A 19,990-nucleotide genomic window follows, 5' to 3' on the forward strand; every position below is an offset into this window, starting at 1 on the left:
CGGCAACGCATTGCTCGCCCCGGTTCGCGTCCCTGAATATGGCGCTGGCCCGGGAACAATCCGCGGAACGTGCAGAACGTGCGTTCCCAGGACGGCCTAGGGGAGGAGCCCCCGATCCTCTCGCGGGCCTCAAGGGTCAACCGGGGGTCACATCCATTTGATGACCTCCTGCAAAACTCTATTCCTCACGACTGGCTCTTACCGATTTTACAGGCCCGCCCCTTCCGCCCCTTTCGCAGTGTGCCCGGAGGGATAAGCAATGGGTTTTATTGGCGTGGAGGTGCTCATTCAGCAGACGGTAATGACTGCTTCAGGCTCTTGCAGGTAAACCCAAATTTCTTCGCACATATCGTGACCTCACAAGGGCTTCTTCATGATCATTCATCCCTCACCATCCCTCACCCCATTGTCCAAGCCACAGGGCCAATCCGTGTTCGATTCTCAGTAGTCCACAATCTGTCATGAGCCATCTGGCTTTCTTACCGGCCATTCCAGGCTGCTGAAAACGCTACGAGCGGGGCGTAAAATACCCACTCAGTGCGGTTCTTGGGTAGTTTCTCCAATTTCCTTATGCCCCGCCCCAAGCAAATTTATATTTGTTTGACCCTTGACATTTTTTGTGGGGGCAGTAGACTTACTGGTTCCCAGTTGGCATCTCCCCTCAGCACTGGTTTGATTACTCTAACACAAAGGTAGAATTCAACGACAAAGGTTTGCAGAGCTTGGTCTTGTAGGATATCAATGCCCAATATGTTCTTTGGTTTTAGAAAGATAAAACCTCATATTCTCACAGGGGAGAACACCCAATTTGCAGGGTCAAAGGGCCCTTCCTGACTATAACCAATTGCCCTCCGCAGCCCACAGATGGCGCTGAGGGGGCCAGAATATTTCTGAGGGTTAGTTACCATGTATTAGAGTACACGTGGCTCCAGTATCCACCAGAGCTGTCACCTTTTGTTTGTTTGTGGGAGACGAGTGAACAGTTAGCTCAACACGAGGCCTCTGAGCCCCTCCATTGGCCCTCACCTGGAGGCAACCCTGCATCCCACACCCAGGATGTGGGAGGAACCCATCCCAAATAGGATTGTATCCCTGAGGCCTCTGCAGGAGCAGGAGAGGCATCTGGGATGATCAGGCAGATGGAAGGTCTGAACTGTTGTTCAGGTTTTAAGGCTTTCCATAGGCTGATGAACACAGGGATTGCAGGTCTATCTTTCCAGGTGGGGGTGAGTTGCGGGCAGCAATGGGGTCAAACCACATTTGCTTCTGGGCTACTTGTACTGGAAGCTTTACAGCTGATTAGGATAGCTGGATTTCCCAGCATCACAAATGGCTTGTCCCATGATTGGGCTCAGCATAGATATCAGCATCTCATACCAGGTACTGTGGGCAGACTGGAGTATCTTGGCTTTCATCCCTGCAATGAATGTATCTAGATCAGGGCCTTCATGATAGGAGTGTAGATGGCCTATCTTATTCCCAACTCTCTACAAATTTGTTATACCTTCTCTACAGATTCCCAGGGTCTTACATGCCCAGGAAGTTCCCCCCCGTTGAGCCAATCCTCCTTGAAGGCTAGAATAATCCCTTCTGTAAGGAAATGAGTACCTTGCACACACACATGCAGGTGCTACTGGAGGGAAGGGTACATGATGAATCCTGCCTGGACAGAGAAATGCCATCATGCCCATACCCCATAGCCACACTACCCATGCCTGGATGCTTTCCCTGGCCTTTTGCTGAAACTTGGCAGCTATATCAATAAGCACAGGGGGGAGTATATCCTCTCAACATGAATGTTTCCTGAATTGGAGGCTGCCCTACTGGCTGGGGTTGTGGTTACTGTGCTTTCACTTTTTCTTTGTATCAGGGGTCAGAGGGCACAGGATGTTTTGTCCATTTCTTTTTTTTTTTTTAAGTTTATTTAAGTTATTTTAAGTGTATTTAAGTTATTCAACACACATGAAGGAGGAGCAGAGAAAGGGAGAGAGAATCCCAAGCAGGTTCTATGCTGTCAGTGCTGAGCCCAATACAGGACTCAAACTCACAAACTGTGAGATCACGACCTGAGCTGAAGCCAAGAGTCAGATGCTCAACCAAGCACCCCCGTTTCACTTTCAATCACCACAACATCTTCGTCTTTATTCTCCTCATTTACCCAGAGATCTTACCTCTTAGGGTCCCAATCAGTAGCCTCACTTCCCAGAAGTTGCTTTTTTTTAGTCAGATAAAGGAAGTTCCAAAAAGACTTCTTTCTAAATCTGTTGAATCTCAAATGCCTTCAGCTTAAAATAATCTTCGTATCAACTCTGGAGTTCCAAGGGGGCTCCCACAACTTCTAGCAAGCTGGCTTCCTGGGCTATTTCTTATGGATAAGGGAGTTGATTTTCTGGGAAAGTTGCTATAGGTTGTGAGAGCTCTATTTATATATATGGTTCAGCCATTGTCCATTTGTATAGTCAGTCTCTCATGGTCATATGTGATACCATTTAGCAAGGAAGGAAGAAGAGACCTGTTTTCTCCTTTTCTTATAAATCCATATTGTCATGAGTGTCAGCACATGTGCCTGAGGTTTAAAGGAATTCAGAATGAATATGGAATACTTTCATCATGGTCAGCCTCTTCTTTTTGTTTTCAGCTCAATTGTCTTGCATTGAGACTGTGCTGAGGAAGAACTGCATCCCCTAGCCAACAGATACAAAGAGAGTGCAACTGAGATGGAAGACATACAGGAAACAAATCTAAAGGCAAGTGAACACAGGCTCAAGAGAAGGAATGTGGGCTTTCACTGAGAAGGATTCTTACAGTGACTGGTTGTCTGGCTTTAACTCAAGGAAAGAGTCATAGGGGATGATCACCCAAGGTGGTGGGGAGAGACAGAAGCAGAGAGAAATGGAACAAAAGGGAAAAGACAATGAGGCTCAATCATTCTAATTAGTGCTTAACTTTCTTACTACAAAGAGTGGTTGGGGGCACCTGAGTGGCTCAGTCGGTTAAGCCTCCGACTTCACCTCAGGTCATGATCTCACAGTTTGTGAGTTCAAGCCCCGCGTTGGACTTTGTGCTGACAGCTCACAGCCTGGAGGCTGCTTTGGATTCTATGTCTCCCCCTTCTCTCTGCCTCCCCCTCCCTCTCTCTCTCAAAAATAAATAAACATTAAAATTAAAACAAAGAATGGTTGGAATGATCACTCACACAAGTCAGTGTTCTTCTCTGTCTTTTCCTTTACCAACTCTAAATTGGATTTTTTTCTATATTCCTGAGATTAACCGCAGGTCTTATCTCTCATACTTAGAGAAGTATGAGGTGCCTGGGTGGCTCAGTTGGTTAAGCATCTGACTTCAACTCAGGTCATGATCTCGCAGTTTGTGAGTTCAAGCCCTGAGTTGGGCTCTGTGCTCACAGCTCAGTGCCTGGAGCCTGCTTTTGATTCTGTGTGCCCTACTCTCTCTGCCCCTCTCCCACTCATGCTCTGTCTCTCTCACTCTCAAAAATGAATAAATGTTAAAAAAAAATTAAATATTTAAGAGAAGTATGGCGGGGTGTCTGGGTGGCTCAGTTGGTAGTGTGTCTGACTCTTATTTTTAGCTCAGGTCATGAAATCAAGCCCCAAGTCAAGCCAAGTGTTGGGCTTCATGTTGGGTGTGGACCTGCTTAAGATTCTCTCTTTTCCTCTCCCACTGCCCCTCACCCACTCATTCTTTCTCTCTCTCTCTCTCTCTCTATCTCTCTCTCTCCCCCCCTCCCTCTCTCTCTCTTTCAAAAAAAAAAAAAAAAAAAGGAAAAAAAGAGAAAGTATGGAGACTTACAGGGCAAAATCAGTTGACCTAAAGAAAATAAGAAGTTGCAAGGACAATGTAAGGTAAAAAGAAAATGTTATTAATGATATCATTAATAGAAGGGTAGTGAAAATGTCCTTTTTTGGCATATTCCATAACTGATATCTCTAAGTAGACCAGAATTTTTTAAAACTTAAACTTAAAAAAAATAACTGCAGTTTAATACACATAATAGGTACCATCTGTACCAAGAGTGGCAGACAAGTAGAAACTGACTTGTCTTGGGAAGAAAATGTTGAAATGTACTTTAGATGGAAAGGGCCAATTGGCATCCAACTCAAAATACTCAAAAAATTAGCCCATGCTGCCAAGCCATTAGCTCTTACTAAGAAACACTGGAAGATGGGACATATGTGCTATGATTAAAAAGGGTAAAAGCTATGTTCCTTTTTAATGAAAAAATTGAGAGAACCCTGTGAATTATAGACTATTCAACTTTGCTTCTGAGTCCCAAAAAGATACCGGATTTAATCTTCACATAATCACTGCAAAAATATCAACAATGCCGAGAATGGGGGAATCTGCGGCCTGACTCTGTGAAGATGAAATCTCATCAAACCCACACACACATCTATGACAGCCTACAGGCCATGTAGATAAGATGAATACAACTGATGAGATGTTGTGGACCCGAATAAGATTCTAATTCTAGGGGCACCTGGATGGCTCAGTCTGTTGAGCATCCACCTCTTGATTTCGGCTCAGGTCATGATTCCAGAGTCGTGGGATCGAGCTCCACGTGGAGCATGAAGCTCTGTGCTGAGTGTGGAGCCTGCTTAAGATTCTCTGTCTCCCTCTCCCCCCTCCCCCATGCTCTCTCTCTGTCTCTAAAATAAAAAAAATAAAAAGATTTTATTTCTATAATACCTGAACTTTTCATGAACAAGAAAGGTTTAGTTATAGTATGGGGTTTGTAAAACTTACATAAAGACTTATATCCAAAGGATTCAAAAGCTCAAGAACTCAAAATGTCCCAGAAACACCTTTCAAAGGTTGCCCCATTTAAAGGCAAATAGTTTAGTCACCACCTTCCGCCTCCTGAAACTGCACCACAATTAGTCAGGAAAAGGCACTTTTGTCCCCAGCAAACTGGCTGGATTTCAGTCTCTATTTACGCCTCACCAAACATCCTTGTGTCAGAACTATATAGAGGTAGGTAACCTGATTGCAATTCCCTCCACCCTCTCTGATCCTTTTTTCCTACCTTATTTTTCTTCACATCATATACCAGCTGTAATATACTATAAACATTACCTTATTTGGCTTATTTTTGGTCTCATCACACTAGAATACATGCTCTGTAATGACAAGGATTTTTATCTGTATTGTTCACTGTTAGGTCTTCAGCATCTCATGTGCCTAAACAATCATGATAGTACTCAATAAATATTTGTTGAAGCAACTATAGAGGGATGGGTCAGGTCAAATGAAATAAAGGCAAATGAAATAATTTTTGAAGGCAAAAATAAACAGGGTATACCCTTGTTAATCACATTCTCAATTGTCTTCTGTCTTTAAAATCAGAAACATCAAAAAAATTATTTTCTTTGATCTTGTATCCCTACCAGCTGTCCCAATCTCGTCTTTCTTTCATAGCCACACTCAGGATGAAATGGCCTTGAGTCACTGGTTTCCCCTTTCTTATCTCTAAATACCACACATGTCAACTCTGTTCTGTCATACTTTCACTCACATTCGTTCTCTCCTGGTTCTCTCTAATTCTCCCAGTTTGCTCTTTCATCATCCTTTCCCTGAATCTTTTTACTGAACTCTTAGATAACGGTTGTCTCTTCTTAGCCCTCTCTTTATATACTATTCTTGGACAACGGCATTCACTCCTTGAAATCAGTGCATGACCCCAACCCAAATCTCTGCGGAAATCCAGATTAATATCTTACAAGTGGTCATCTCCTCCTGGATGGCCCTAGGTCACATTAAAATTAAAAGTACAAAACTGAGGGGCACCTAGGTGGCTCAGTCAGTTAAGCATTGGACTCTTGATTTCAGTTCAGATTATTATCTCATAATCATGAGATCAAGCCCAACATTAGGCTCTGTGCTGGGTGTGAAGCCAGCTTCAAGATTCTCTCCCTCTCAGCTGGATCATTGGAATCAAATCATAATGTGGATAGGATAGGGAGGATGAATTACAAGGATTCATGGAGTAAGATCAGATTACCAGGAATTTAGGAGTGGATTCCTGCCCCAACCAAGCCGCATTTGTGCAGATTTTTTTTTTTTTAATTCAACTTAATTGACTATTCCAAAGATTTTTTTTTTCCTATTTTTGATGATTGAAGCCCTTAAGATGCACAATGGAATTTGTTTTGCATTTTTTGGTAAAAGGAGCAAAGTGAGGACCTGGAGATAATATGCTGGAGCAATCTCCTTGGAAGGATTCTGCACCAGTAGATGGTAAACATTTAAAGGGGAAAGGAGAAGGGTTGTTTAAAATTGTAAATCAGTGGGGTGCCTGGGTGGCACAGTCGGTTAAGCGTCCGACTTCAGCCAGGTCACGATCTCGCGGTCTGTGAGTTCGAGCCCCGCGTCAGGCTCTGGGCTGATGGCTCAGAGCCTGGAGCCTGTTTCCGATTCTGTGTCTCCCTCTCTCTCTGCCCCTCCCCCGTTCATGCTCTGTCTCTCTCTGTCCCAAAAATAAATAAACGTTGAAAAAAAAAATTAAAAAAAAAATTGTAAATCAGTAAGTCACTTCTAAATGTAAAGAACAAAATTGGAGTTGAAGAATAAGTAGGTTTCCAATTGGCTATTGTTTTTCTTTGGAAAAAAAAAATTTTTTTTAAGTAAAAAGAAAATTCTCTCCCTCTCCTCTGCCCCTCCCCCACTCATGCACTTGCATGTGTGTGGGTGTGTGTGCGTGCATGCACACACATGCTCTCCCTCTCTCAAAAAAAAAAAAGTACAAAACTAAAATTTTAAACTCAATGACTTCTCATTATATTTTCCCTCACCAAGGAGAAAGTCTCATCTTTGTTCAGGGTCTGGGGTTTTTACCGCGGATTGTGGTCTGGTGTAAGTGTCCTCTCAGGCATCCAGGAACAAGTTAGAACAAAGACAAGGGCTCAGGTATTCCTTGGAGCCAGGGGGTCTTGGTGTCGAGATGTCTAGTGCTGGCCGTCTGGAATATGCATATGATAGCTTCATCTGGTCATTCTCACCTGGTCCTTTCCTAGATATTATCTAGGTCCTTACCTAGAGAAATCATTAACTCCTTGTCCCTTACAAGGAGGACATACACTATTTGTATTCTCACTCATGTGTAAAGTGGGGTGCAGCTCCTAGCAAGAACAGAAGCAGGGAAAGGAGCAAAAAGCAGGTTTTTATGGGGTCCTTCAGTTTCCCTATGTTCCATAGGGAGCTCTGAAACTAGAAATGACTTCAGAGTTACCTTGAGATGGGCTTGGATGGCAGGGCCTTTATATCCCACATTCACACCAGCTACACGATTTGTCCGATGCAGTGCAAAATTAAAAATGCAAGACTCACTGTTTAAAAATTAGGATTTCCGGGGCGCCTGGGTGGCGCAGTCGGTTAAGCGTCCGACTTCAGCCAGGTCATGATCTCGCGGTCCGTGAGTTCGAGCCCCGCGTCAGGCTCTGGGCTGATGGCTCGGAGCCTGGAGACTGTTTCTGATTCTGTGTCTCCCTCTCTTTCTGCCCCTCCCCCGTTCATGCTCTGTCTCTCTCTGTCCCAAAAATAAATAAACGTTGAAAAAAAAAAAAATTAAAAAAATAAATAAATAAAAATTAGGATTTCCAGGGGCGCCTGGATGGCTCAGTTGGTTAAGCATTGATTGGACTTCAGCTTAGGTCATGATCTCACATTTCATGAGTTCAAGCCCCATGTCAGGCTCTGTGCTGACAGCTCAGAGCCTGGAGCCTGCTTTGGATTCTGTGTCTCCCTCTCTCTGCCCCTCCCCCCTGCTCATGCTCACTCTCTCTCTCTCTCTCTCTCAAAATAAATAAACATTAAAAAAATATTTTTTTTAAATTTTTTTTTAAATTAGGATCTCCAAGTGGCTGACAGTAGAGCATTAAACCAAGCACTAGGCCCCATCTGGGCATGTGGTGCTGAGGGAATACACAGGTCACAAGTACATGCACCTGGACTTATTCCTCATCAGTCACTGGATATGGACAAGGTCTCTGCAGCTGAGACAAGCTGTGCAGCTGGGCACAGACCGCATTATCCACCACACCAAGATTTTATCACCTTGAAATTTCTTCTGTCAATTCTCTCTCCTCAAGTGAAGCTGCCAGTCAACAGAATTAAGGTTCCCATCATCTCTTGCCTCAACTGTTGATGCAATCGCATTGTCTATTGTTTGTCTATTTCCATTCCAGCCTTCATACCCTCCACTGCTGGAGAGGACATTGACATTTTCATTCTTAAAATGCTAAATGGCTTCCCGTTGCCCAAAAGATTAAAATTTATTTGTTTATTTTTTAATGTTTATTTATTTATTTTGAGAGAGAGGATGTACAAGAGAGTGTACAAGCAGGAAAGGGGCAGAGAGAGCAGAGAGGGAATCCCAAGCAGACTCCTCGCTGTCAGTGCAGAGCCAGCCATGGGGCTTATTCCCATTAACTGTGAGGTCATGACCTGAGCTGAAATCAAGAGCTGCACACTTAACCAACTGAGCCATCCAGGGGCCCCAAGATTAAAATTTAAATAAACATTTATCAAACTTTATTTCACAAAACACTAGTCTTCAGAGTGGGGAAAAAAAAAGCGATGCTTACAAGTTTTCTTCTGATTTATTTTAAATATATGTAATAAAAACACTAAACCATTTCCACAGCTGTATTTAGTTTTTCATTACAAATACTCTCTCCCAGGTCTGAGAATTCCAGAATTACCAGGAAAAATCTTCTAATCAAGGAATGTTTGATTCGATCTGCATATTGACCTCTAAACAGCACTTCCTAATGCCTAGATATATATCATCTTATTGATGACCACTAAACCTCTTATCTTTTATATCTAATTTTAATAGTATATGTGATATTAAATATTTTTTATTTTATACATGAGTTTTATGAAATATTTTGTACATTGAATCTGAGGATTATAGGAAGTTAATTGCCACTACTTTTTAGGATGTATTCTAATTTTTATTTTTTGACTAATAAACTTTTGTTCAATGGTTATTTATTTATATGACAGAGAAAGGGCATGCACGTGCACACCTGCACAAGTGCAGGGGAGGGGCAGAGACAGGGGGAGAGAGAGAATCCCAAGCAGGCTTCTCACTTTTAGCACAGAGCCCAATGCAGGGCTCAATCCCATCAGGAGATCACAACCTGAGCCAAAATCAGGAGCTGGAGGCTTATTTGACTAAGCCACCCAGGTACCCCTTTACTATTAAACATTTAAATATTACCTACAGAAGGAGTACATACAGAAAGATGCAATCATCATAATTGTATGCCCTGATCAATAATCATAAAGGGAACACAATCATGCAATAACCATCAAAATCAAGAAATAAAATATCAGCATTAACAGCTTCCCTGTGCCTACAGTGGCTACTGCTTTCCCCTTCCCCATGTGAACTACTAACCAGCCTCTAACAATTTGCAACCTATTTGAATCCTAGTTTGATCTGCATTCACCGCTCCTGACATTTCATTATTGTGCCAGCTAATGGTGGAGCTGGGATTCAAATTTGACTCTGTTTATTTGTAAAGTCTATGCTTTTGGAAAGTTCTTAATAGTTGTTTCCATTCCCTACTGACACCATAGAACTGCTAAGAAAAAGAAAACACAATTATTTCTTCAAATTACAGAGGTTATCACACTGCACCTTGATGGAAAATAGTGCCCTTCACACAGCCAAGCAAAATATCAAAATGAAGGTGGACATTAAATCTAATTATTTAATAATGAACCTACTAACTCTAACATCTTTGGATGGCTATAAGAACTGCATATAGGCATGTGTGTATATGTATACATGTAAATATATACATTATATTCACATATATTATATGTATATAATCCCGTATCTGCAATGAAATATATTTTGTAAGTTTGACAGAAACTCTTGGCAGTAGCACCTGCCCTGAATCTATATTATGTAAATAAAATTCTGTATGTAAACATAATACATAAGTAGATTTTTCTCATGAAATGTTAATGTGTTTGGATAGGTTGTACTATCCAAGATCTCAGACTCTCATATACTATGGCATATGTATTATATTATCTGAAGTCAGATGATATAATAAAATTATAATATAAAAAATGTCTTTTTTTTAAGTTTATTTTTAAGAGAGAGAGTGAGAGAGCACACATCTGAGGAGGAGATGGAGAGAGAGAGGTGGAGAGAGAAGCGGAGAAAGAGGGAGAGAGGGAGGATCCCAAGAAGGCTCCCCACTGTCAGTGCTGAGTCAGACACAGGGTTGAAATTCACAAACCATGAGATCATGACTTGAGCCGAAATCAAGAGTCAAACACTTGGGACAACTGGGTGGCTCCTTTGGTTAAGCGTCTCACTTCGGCTCATGTCATGATCTGACAGTTTGTGAGTTTGAGCCCTACATCAGGCTTTGTGCAGACAGCTCAGAGCCTGGAACCTGCTTCAGATTCTGTCTCCTTCTCTCTGTCCCTCCCCCCACTTAACTAACACTCTCTCTCTCTCTCTCTCTCTCTCTCTCTCTCTCTCTCTCAAAAATAAAAATAAACATTTAAAAAAATAAAGAGTTGGACACTTAACCAACTGAGCCACCTAAGCACCCCCTGGAATCAGATGATTTCCAATTTCTGAAACATCTGGCCCCAAAAGTTTGGGCAAGAGAAGAGGGACCTATACTGTAGGGAAGATAGACCTATACTGTAGGGAAGATACTGTATTATTGGTTTAATAAATGAGTTCTTCTCTTCACCTATGGAGAAAAAAAAAAAAAGAAGAAGAAGAAGAAGAAAAAGAAAAAGAAAAAGGAAAGAAAATAAATCTGGTAGTGAACATAGTGAGTTTTCATGTTCTTAAAAAAAAATCTGAAGGAAATTGAGGTCTTTTAAACTGTTACAGACAAAAGAAAAGTAATGTAACCAATGTCCTCTTCCACTAAGAGATGACTAAAAAAAAATTAAAATGTGACATTAGAAAACAACAACCATACTAAATGGAAAATCTCTGCAATTTCATCTTATAATAAGCTGCCCTCTTTCATCATCTCTCCCTAACAAAGTAAACAGAAATGTCATTTAAATATAATGTATACTTGATTTTAAGACTCTCTCTCATTTGACCATTCTGAAATCCAAATGTATCTTTTTTTAACTTGTAATTGGCACTTCAATTATTAATGAGGGCAAGCATTTAAAAAGTATATTATTGACATCTGTATCCTTTCTCTTGCAAATTGCTTGTTGAAGTCTTTTGTTTATTTTCCTGGGGAAGGACTTCACCTTTTCCAATGGATTTGCATGATGTTTTAAAATATTAAAGCAGGGGGCACCTGGGTGGCTCAGTCTGTTAAGCGTCGACTTTGGCTCAGGTCATGATCTCATGCTTCATAAGTGCAAGCCCCATGTTGGGCTCTATGCTGACAGCTCAGCGTGTGGAGTCTGCTTCAGATTCTGTCTCCCTCTTTCTCTCTCCCTCCCTGGATCATGCTCTGTCCCTCTAAATAAATAAATAAACAAACAAACAAACAAACATTTTTTTTAAATTTCTTTTTAAGTAATATAAAATATTAAAGCGGGGTGCCCAGGTAGCTCGGTGACTTGGTTGGTTAGTGGGTTTGTGACTGACTCTTGGTTTCAGCTCAGGTCGTGATCTCAGGGTTCCTGAGACTGAGCCTAAGAGACTGAGAATGAGACTGAGATATCTAAGGAAACAGTTATGTCTCATCATACTTAAAACATTCCCATGTTTCTACTAGTAGACAATAATTCAATAAAATTACAGACTGTCCCTTTCTTACACCAAAAACAAAAACAAAAACAAAAAACAAAACAAAACCTCAAAATGGATTAAAGACCTAAACATAAGACCTAAAATCATAAAACTCTTAAAAGAAAACAGTCAGTAAACTCTTGGGCATTGTCTTAGCAATATTGTTTTGGGTCTGTCTCCTCAGATGAGGGCAAAAAAAGCAAAAATTAACAATTGAGACTATATCAAACTAAAACTCTTTTGCAAGGCAAGGAAAACCATCCACAAGAAAATGAAAAGGCAAAGTACTTTAAAAAAATTTTTTTTTAATGTTTATTTTTGAGAGAGACAGAGACAGTGTGAGCAGGTGAGGGGCAGAGAGAGAGGGAGACACAGAATCTGAAGCAAGCTTCAGGCTCTGAGCTGTCAGTACAGAGCCTGATGTGGAGCTTGAACTCATGAACCGTGAGATCATGACCTGAGCCGAAGTCAATACTTAACTGACTGAGCCACCTAGGCTCCCCAAAAGGCAACCTACTTAATGGAAGAAGTTATTTGCAAATGATATATGCCATAAGTTAATAACCAAAATATGTAAAGAACTTATACAATGCAACATTAGAAAACCAAACAATTCAATTAAAAAATGGCAGAAAACATGAACAGACATTTCTCCAAAGACATACAGATGGTCAACAGGCACATGAAGAGATCAACATCATTGATCATCAGAGAAATGCAAATCAAAAACACACTGAGGTGTCACCTCACCCCAGTCAGAATGGTTAATATCAAAAAGACAATAAGTGTTGGTAAGGATGTGGAGAAAAGAGAACACTCATGCACTTTTGGTAGGGATATAAGTTGATGCCACCACTGTGGAAAACTATACGGAGTTTTCTCAAAAAAATTAAAAATGGAAATATCATATGATATTTCCAGCAATTCCACTTCTGGGTATTTATCCAAAGAAAACAAAACACTAATCCAAAAGATATCTGCACCCCTTTGTTCTTTGCAGCATTATTTGCAATAACTAAGATATGGAAGCAACCTAAGTGTCCATCGATAGATGAATGAATAAAGAAGACACACAGGCACACACACACTAGAATATTACCATAAAAAGAATGAAATCTTGCCATTGGTGACAGCATGGATAGACCTAGAGGTCTAAACTAAGTGAAAAACCCAAACATAGAAAGACAAATGCCATATGATTTCACTTATTCGTGAAATCTAAAATACAAAATAAACAAAATAGAAACAGACTCATAAATACACAGAACAAACTGGTGGTTTCCAGAGTGGGAAGGGGTAAAAAGATGGGCAAAATAGGTGAAGAGGGGGGTGCCTGGTTGACTCAGTTTGTTAAGCATCCGACTTCAGCTCAGGTCATGATCTCATGGTTCATGGGTTTGAGCCCCACGTCAGGCTCTGTGCTGACAGCTCAGAGCCTGGAGCCTGCTTTGGATTCTGTGTCTCCCTCTCTCTCTCCCCCTTCCCCACTCATGCTCTGTCTCTGTCTGTCTCAAAAATAAATAAAGCATTAAAAAAATAAAATAAAATAAAATAAAATAAAATAAAATAAAATAAAATAAAATAAAATAAAATAAATAGGTGAAGGGGATTAAGAGATACAAATGGCCAGTTTTTAATTTTTTTTTTCAACGTTTTTATTTATTTTTGGGACAGAGAGAGACAGAGCATGAACGGGGGAGGGGCAGAGAGAGAGGGAGACACAGAATCGAAACAGGCTCCAGGCTCCGAGCCATCCGCCCAGAGCCTGACGCGGGGCTCGAACTCACGGACCGCGAGATCGTGACCTGGCTGAAGTCGGACGCTTAACCGACTGCGCCACCCAGGCGCCCCCAAATGGCCAGTTTTTAAATAAATAAGTCATGGGGATTTAAAGTACAGCATAGGGAACACATAATATTGTAAAACTTTGTATAATGACAGACAATAACTGCATTTATCCCAGTAAGCATTTTGTAATGCATATAAATGTGAAATCACTAATGTTGTAAACCTGAACCTCATATAATATTGTATGTCAACTATAGTTCAGAAGAAAGAAAGAAAGAAAGAAAGAAAGAATGAAGGAAGGAAGGAAGGAAAGAAGGATGGAATAAAGGATGGAAGGAAGGAAAGAAGGAAGGAAGGAAGGAAAGAAAGAAGGGAGGGAGGGAAGGAAGGAAGGAAGGAAGGAAGGAAGGAAGGAAGGAAGGAAGGAAGGAAGGAAGGAAAGAAATTACAAAGTGTCTATAGGCACTCTGTCCAAGGCAGTCATAGAATTCCACATGATGTGTTAGTGTCTAAGGTTATGAGATTTGACCCATACAGATTTATTCAGTGATCCTTGTACAATGTGTAAATTACTGTTAGGAGCAACTCCCTCAAGTTAGCAGACAAGCAAATACATTTATTCATTAAGCACACTGTTGTATCATTGAGATATAAATATTTAAAAGGTTAAGTGAGATTTTGAAAATGCCACAATAAAGAGCACCTAGTTCTTAATCATTAGATATTGATTATAAACATGAACTTTTATATATGTATACACACACATATATTTATATATGTTTCTTTATAACATTATTATATGTGTATTTTTTAATTTTTTAAAAATTATTTTTAATCTTTATTTTTGAGAGAGAGAGAGAGTATAAGTAGGGGAAGAACAGAGAGAGAGGAAGATGCAGAATCTGACAGGCTCCAGGCTCTGAGCTGTCAGCACAGAGCCCATCGTGGAGCTCAAACTCATAAACTGCGAGTTCATGACCTGAGCTGAAGTCAGACGCTTAACAGACTGAGCCGCCCAGGCACCCCTATTACATGTGTGTTTAAAAGGAAGATATCACAATGAACACTTCATTTTGCAACTTGCTGTTTTTAACTGCTGAATAGTATGAAAAGGGTGTCTATTCCAGAGATATTTCCCATACTGATGGACATTTTGATTGCTTCTAATTTTTTTTGCTATTTCAAATGTGCTTTACAGTATCTCTAAAGTGCACATCAAAAATTGGGATATCTTGGTTGCCTCTAGGAAGAACAAATCATAGAACAGACACCTGGGTTTGAGAAAGACACTTACTCTTCCCCGAACATTCTTTTATACTGTTTGAATTTTTCCACATGAAAATAACAATTATGATTTTTATTAAAAAATTAAAAAAAAAAAAAAAAGACTTTAGGAGCAGGGCACCAGGGGGCTCAGTCAGTTAAGCATCCGACTTTTTATTTGGGCTCAGGTCATAATCTCATGGTTAATGAATTCAAGCCCTACATCAGACTCTGTGCTGACAATGAGGAGCCTGTTTGGGAGTCTCTCTCTCTCCCTGTCTCTGTCTCTGTCCTTCTCCTGCTGGCATGTGTATGCACTCCCTCTCTCTCTCTCTCAAAATAAATAAATAAACAATTTAAAAAAATAAATAAAAAAAAAAACTCTAACTACAATATCAGTACTGTGTAGTCATTAAAACTGAAAAACAGGGGCGCCTGGGTGGCGCAGTCGGTTAAGCGTCCGACTTCAGCCAGGTCACGATCTCGCGGTCCGTGAGTTCGAGCCCCGCGTCAGGCTCTGGGCTGATGGCTCGGAGCCTGGAGCCTGTTTCCGATTCTGTGTCTCCCTCTCTCTCTGCCCCTCCCCTGTTCATGCTCTGTCTCTCTCTGTCCCAAAAATAAATAAAAAAACGTTGAAAAAAAAAAATTTAAAAAAAAAACTGAAAAACAAAAACAAAGCTGCAATAAACTTGCTTTCCTGGGCAAGTTTTTGGTTATAATCTACCAGGCACTATGTTAAGAACCATACATATGTATTCCTCATTTTGCCTCATTTAATGTTTATAGTAATCTTACAAGACAGGTATTACTGCTCCCACTTTACAGATAAGGAAATTGAGCGTGAACTAGTTAGTTTATTTTCTTGAGTTGTACAGAGAGAGGGAGAGTGACAAAACGAGGATTAAAACCAAACCTATCTGGCTCAAAAACCTTTGGTCACAGCCAATGAGTTGTAACAACAGCTTCTTCTCCAGAGACTTCTAAACTCTGCTGCCTCTGGCTGTATTCCAACTTTGGGAATCATTTATAGGATTCTAGTGAACTAGGTTTTCTCATGCCCCTGGACTTTTGCACATTCTGTCTTTTCTGTTCACATACCTTTGCCCTTTGGTTGATTTATACTGAACCTTCAATGATGGACTCAAGTTTCATCCCTCTCGCAGTTTTTCCCTAAACCTCAGACTGAAATTAATGCATTTTGTGAGCATTTTGCAGCATCCTGTGGTAACATTGTGTTAAAAAAGCTATTAGATCACTAATGTGTCTCTAAGCCAGCAACTCCTTGGGAAATCTGAATACTCATATGACTAGTCTAAGTGTGGTCATATTTAGCATATATTGGGTCCTCAATCACTATATGCTAAATTTAAGTCAAGGACTAATATATACAAAGAACCAGAGGAAATTAGAACTGATTCAATTTCCAACCCTGGGTGCACACTGTAAGCCAAAGAGCTTTTAAAATAGATTTCCTAGGGGTGCCTGGATGGCCCAGTCAGTTAAGCATCCAACTCTTGATTTCGGCTCAGGTCATGATCTCATGGCTTATGGGATCAAACCCCATGTTGGGATCTGTGCTGACAGCATGGAACCTGCTTAGGATTCTCTCTCTCCCTCTCTCTCTGCCCCTCCTCCACTTGTTTTCTCTCTCTCTCTCTCTCTCTCTAAAAAGTAAATAAACTTTCTAAAAAATGAATAAAATAGATTTCCTAGAACTAGTAAATCAGTGTCTACAGGTGGAACTCTACAGTGTATATTATTTAAAGGCTTTCCAGGTGATGCCAAGTTTAGGAGCCTCGGATCTATTCTACTTGCCTCATTTTATGAAATACAAAAATTGAGAACTAAAGAGGCTAAATAACTGGTGGTCAGGGTTACACAGGCAGAATAGTCTCTGATAAGTGCTTTACTTAATCATTCAAATACTTTTTTTTAAATGCCTTTTGTGTGAAAAGCATTGTGCCAGGCACTGGAGATATAGTGGTAGATACACGAAATGTGACACCTGCACCAGAGTTTACACTGTTATGAGTAAGACAGCATTAAACACATGACCATATATTGAATGGCCTAACTCTGGTTGTATTAAAGGAGAACCTAATGCTTTATAGACATAGAACTGGGGTGCCTGACTTAGTTTTAGGGGTTGAGTATTGTCACATAAATCTTACTTGAGCTGAGCCCTGAGGAGTATATATACAGAATAATTGGGCTTGTGTTTCCCAATCTAAGATATGCTTCAGCGCGTAGGTCATCTATGAGACAGATTTTAATTTTGTCTTTTCATTTTGATGAGAACCTTAAAACTTAATAGAAATATATTCCGAGTGTTTTTTTTTTTTTTTATGACTGAGTTCTGCCCAAAGATTGCTTGCTTGCTTGCATGCTTGCTTGATTTATTTATTTATTCATTTAGAGAATGACGGGGAAGGAGCAAAGGTAGAGAGAAAGGGGGAGAATCTTAAATAGGATCCACACCCAGCATGGAGCCAGATACGGGGTTCTATCCCACAATCCTGGGATCATGACCTGAGTCAAAATCAAGAGTTGGATGCTTCCCATCCCAGTTGGATGCTCAGCCACCCAGGCACCCATGTCGAACACATGTGTGTGCTGATTGAGTTGGCTGTAACACAACTCTAATTACCTCAGGCTAATGTGAAAAGAATAGACGGACCTAACATATATATGCTGCATTTCCGCCAAGTGAATATAAAATGCTCACTGTGGGGGCACCTGGGTGGCTCAGTCGGTTGAGCGCTGACTTCGGCTCAGGTCATGATCTCACGGTCCGTGAGTTCAAGCCCCGCATCGGGCCCCTATGCTGACAGCTCAGAGCCCGGAGCCTGTTTCAGATTCTGTGTCTCCCTCTCTCTGACCCTCCCCCGTTCATGCTCTGTCTCTCTCTGTCTCAAAAATAAATAAACGTTAAAAAAAAAATTTTAAATGCTCACTGTGAACCCTGCAAGAATGAAGGTTTCATGGTAGTTCACATAGACTTGGGTGGTGAAGTGTGTCACTACACAGCACCTGTGCCGTGGACACGCGGAACTCAAGAGAACCTGGACTGTGAAGTCAGGTCCAGGTGCTGTGCAATCGTGATTTCAACAAAGTATCATCTATCCAACTAGTCAATAATTGGAGTTGATATTTGAAAGAGAACCCATCAAATCTGTATAACAGTAAACAAAGAATAAATAACATACATATGTGTATGTGTGTTATAGGGAAACTCTGAGGCTGAGATTCTGAGGAGGGAGAATTAATTATTTTTGCTATATGCCCCTTTAGACATTTACAGTAACATTTTTAGCCCCTTTCCTTTGAGTTAATGTTTTCCTTTTGTGTGCGATGCTGTCTCTAAACAGTCAACATAAAAAGCTACAATTTTAGGGGCACCTGGGCGGCTCATTTGGTTGAGCTTCTGACTTCAGCCCAGGTCATGATCTCACAGCTCATGAGTTCGAGCCCTGCATCAGGCTCTGTACTAACAGCTCAGAGCCTGGAGTCTGCTTCCGATTCTGTGTCTCCGTCTCTCTCCCTTTCTGCCCCTCCCCTGCTCATGCTCTGTCTCTCCGGTCTCAAAAATAAACAAACATTGAAATATATATATATTTTAAAAAGCTACAATTTTATGTTGGTACTATTTTCTATTGTAATAAAATAATTTACATTAATATTTAGACACAAGAAGATACGTTTTTCTCTCCTTAAAGAGATTCGCACTGGGGAGCCTGGGTGGATCAGCCAGTTAAGCATCTGAGTCTTGATTTCCGCTCAGGTCATGATCTCACAGTTGTGAGTTCAAGCCCTGTGACTGGATTTGTGTTGAGGGTGCCAAGCCTGCTTGGGGATTGTCTCTCGCCCTCTCTCTCTGCCCCTCCCCCACTCACACTCTCCCTCTCTCTCTCTCTCTCTCTCTCTCTCTCTAAATAAAAATCAATAAACTTCAAAAAAAAGAAAGAGAGAGAGGTGGGGGGCACCTGGGTGCACTCAACTGACTGAGCCTCTGACTTTGGCTCAGGTGGAGATCTCATGGTCTGTGAGTTTGAGCCCTGCATTGGGTTCTGTGCTGACAGCTCAGAACTTGAAGTCAGCTTAAGATTCTGTGTCTCCCTCTCTCTCTGCCCCTCCCCCACTCGTGCTCTGTCTCTCTCAAAAATAAACATTAAAAAACAGAGAGAGAGAGATTCATACAGTAGTCGCTGGGCAAGGGGGAAGTGTGCGTGCATGTTGGGGAGGAAGCAATCATAGCAGAGCTGAGATGGCTCACAGACAGAAGGTCCCCCGAGGAAGAACTTGCAGCCCTGCACAGAGGCTGGTGCAGAACCAGCAGGTGGCAGGCAAGACAGACGCAAGGTAGACCGGTACCTGCCATGGGCCACAGCAAGGAATATAGTCCTCTCTAAGAGCAATGAGAAGCCCTTGTTCTAACATTACATTATATTAAGCCTTTTAGAAATTAATTTTTGCTGTGGGCATTTGAAAGGCTAAAACCATGTTATTTTAAATATGATACTTAAATATAATATTTGTTTCCAAATTCATCCAAAATATTAATATTTTATGATATTCAGGTAAACAAAGAATGGTATTATTTGAATAAAGAATGTGACAAGTTTATAGATTGATATGTAGACCTGCTCTGCCCACAGTAGCTGCGAGCACATGTAGCTAGAGGCTACTTTAATTGAAGCTCATCTCAGATGGGGTGTTCTGGAAGCAGGAAATACACACCTAATTCCAAATAGCAAAAAAGACTATAAAATATCATATTAAAATATGGTTAGGGGCACAAGCGTGGCTCATACAGTTGAGTGGCTGACTCTTATTTCAGCTCAGGTCATGATCTCAGGGTCCTGAGATCTATTCCTGCTTCTAGGCTCTGTGCTGACAGAGCCTGCTTGGGATTCTGTCTCCCAATCTCTCTCTCATCCCTTCCCACTCTTGGGATTCTGCTTGGGTTTCTGTCTCCCAATCTATTTCTGCCCCTTTCCCAAGCACAGCCTTTCTCTCACCCTCCCTCTCTCAAAATAAATAAGTAAACATTAAAAATATATGTTTACATTTAAAAAGGTAGAGCACCTGGGTGACTCAGTTGGTTAAGCATCCAGCTCTTGATCTCAGCTCAGGTTTTGATCTCAGGGTCATGAGTTGGGCTCTGGGCTGGGCATGAGG

At 41.0% G+C, this 19,990-nt stretch overlaps 1 protein-coding gene across 1 annotated transcript in view; it reads left to right on the plus strand.

Moving 5' to 3' along the window:
* Positions 1-259: 259 nt before the first annotated feature.
* DPPA4 (developmental pluripotency associated 4) overlaps positions 260-19,990 on the plus strand; it is a 59,055-nt gene continuing 39,324 nt past the window's right edge. The window contains exons 1-2 of the mRNA XM_030328459.2: positions 260-298; positions 768-896. Of these exons, the coding sequence (XP_030184319.1) occupies positions 260-298; positions 768-896 (168 nt within the window). The remainder of the gene's footprint in view (positions 299-767; positions 897-19,990) is intronic.

The sequence above is a fragment of the Lynx canadensis genome, chromosome C2, assembly GCF_007474595.2.
Source record: "Lynx canadensis isolate LIC74 chromosome C2, mLynCan4.pri.v2, whole genome shotgun sequence".
Taxonomy (NCBI): Eukaryota; Metazoa; Chordata; class Mammalia; order Carnivora; family Felidae; genus Lynx; species Lynx canadensis.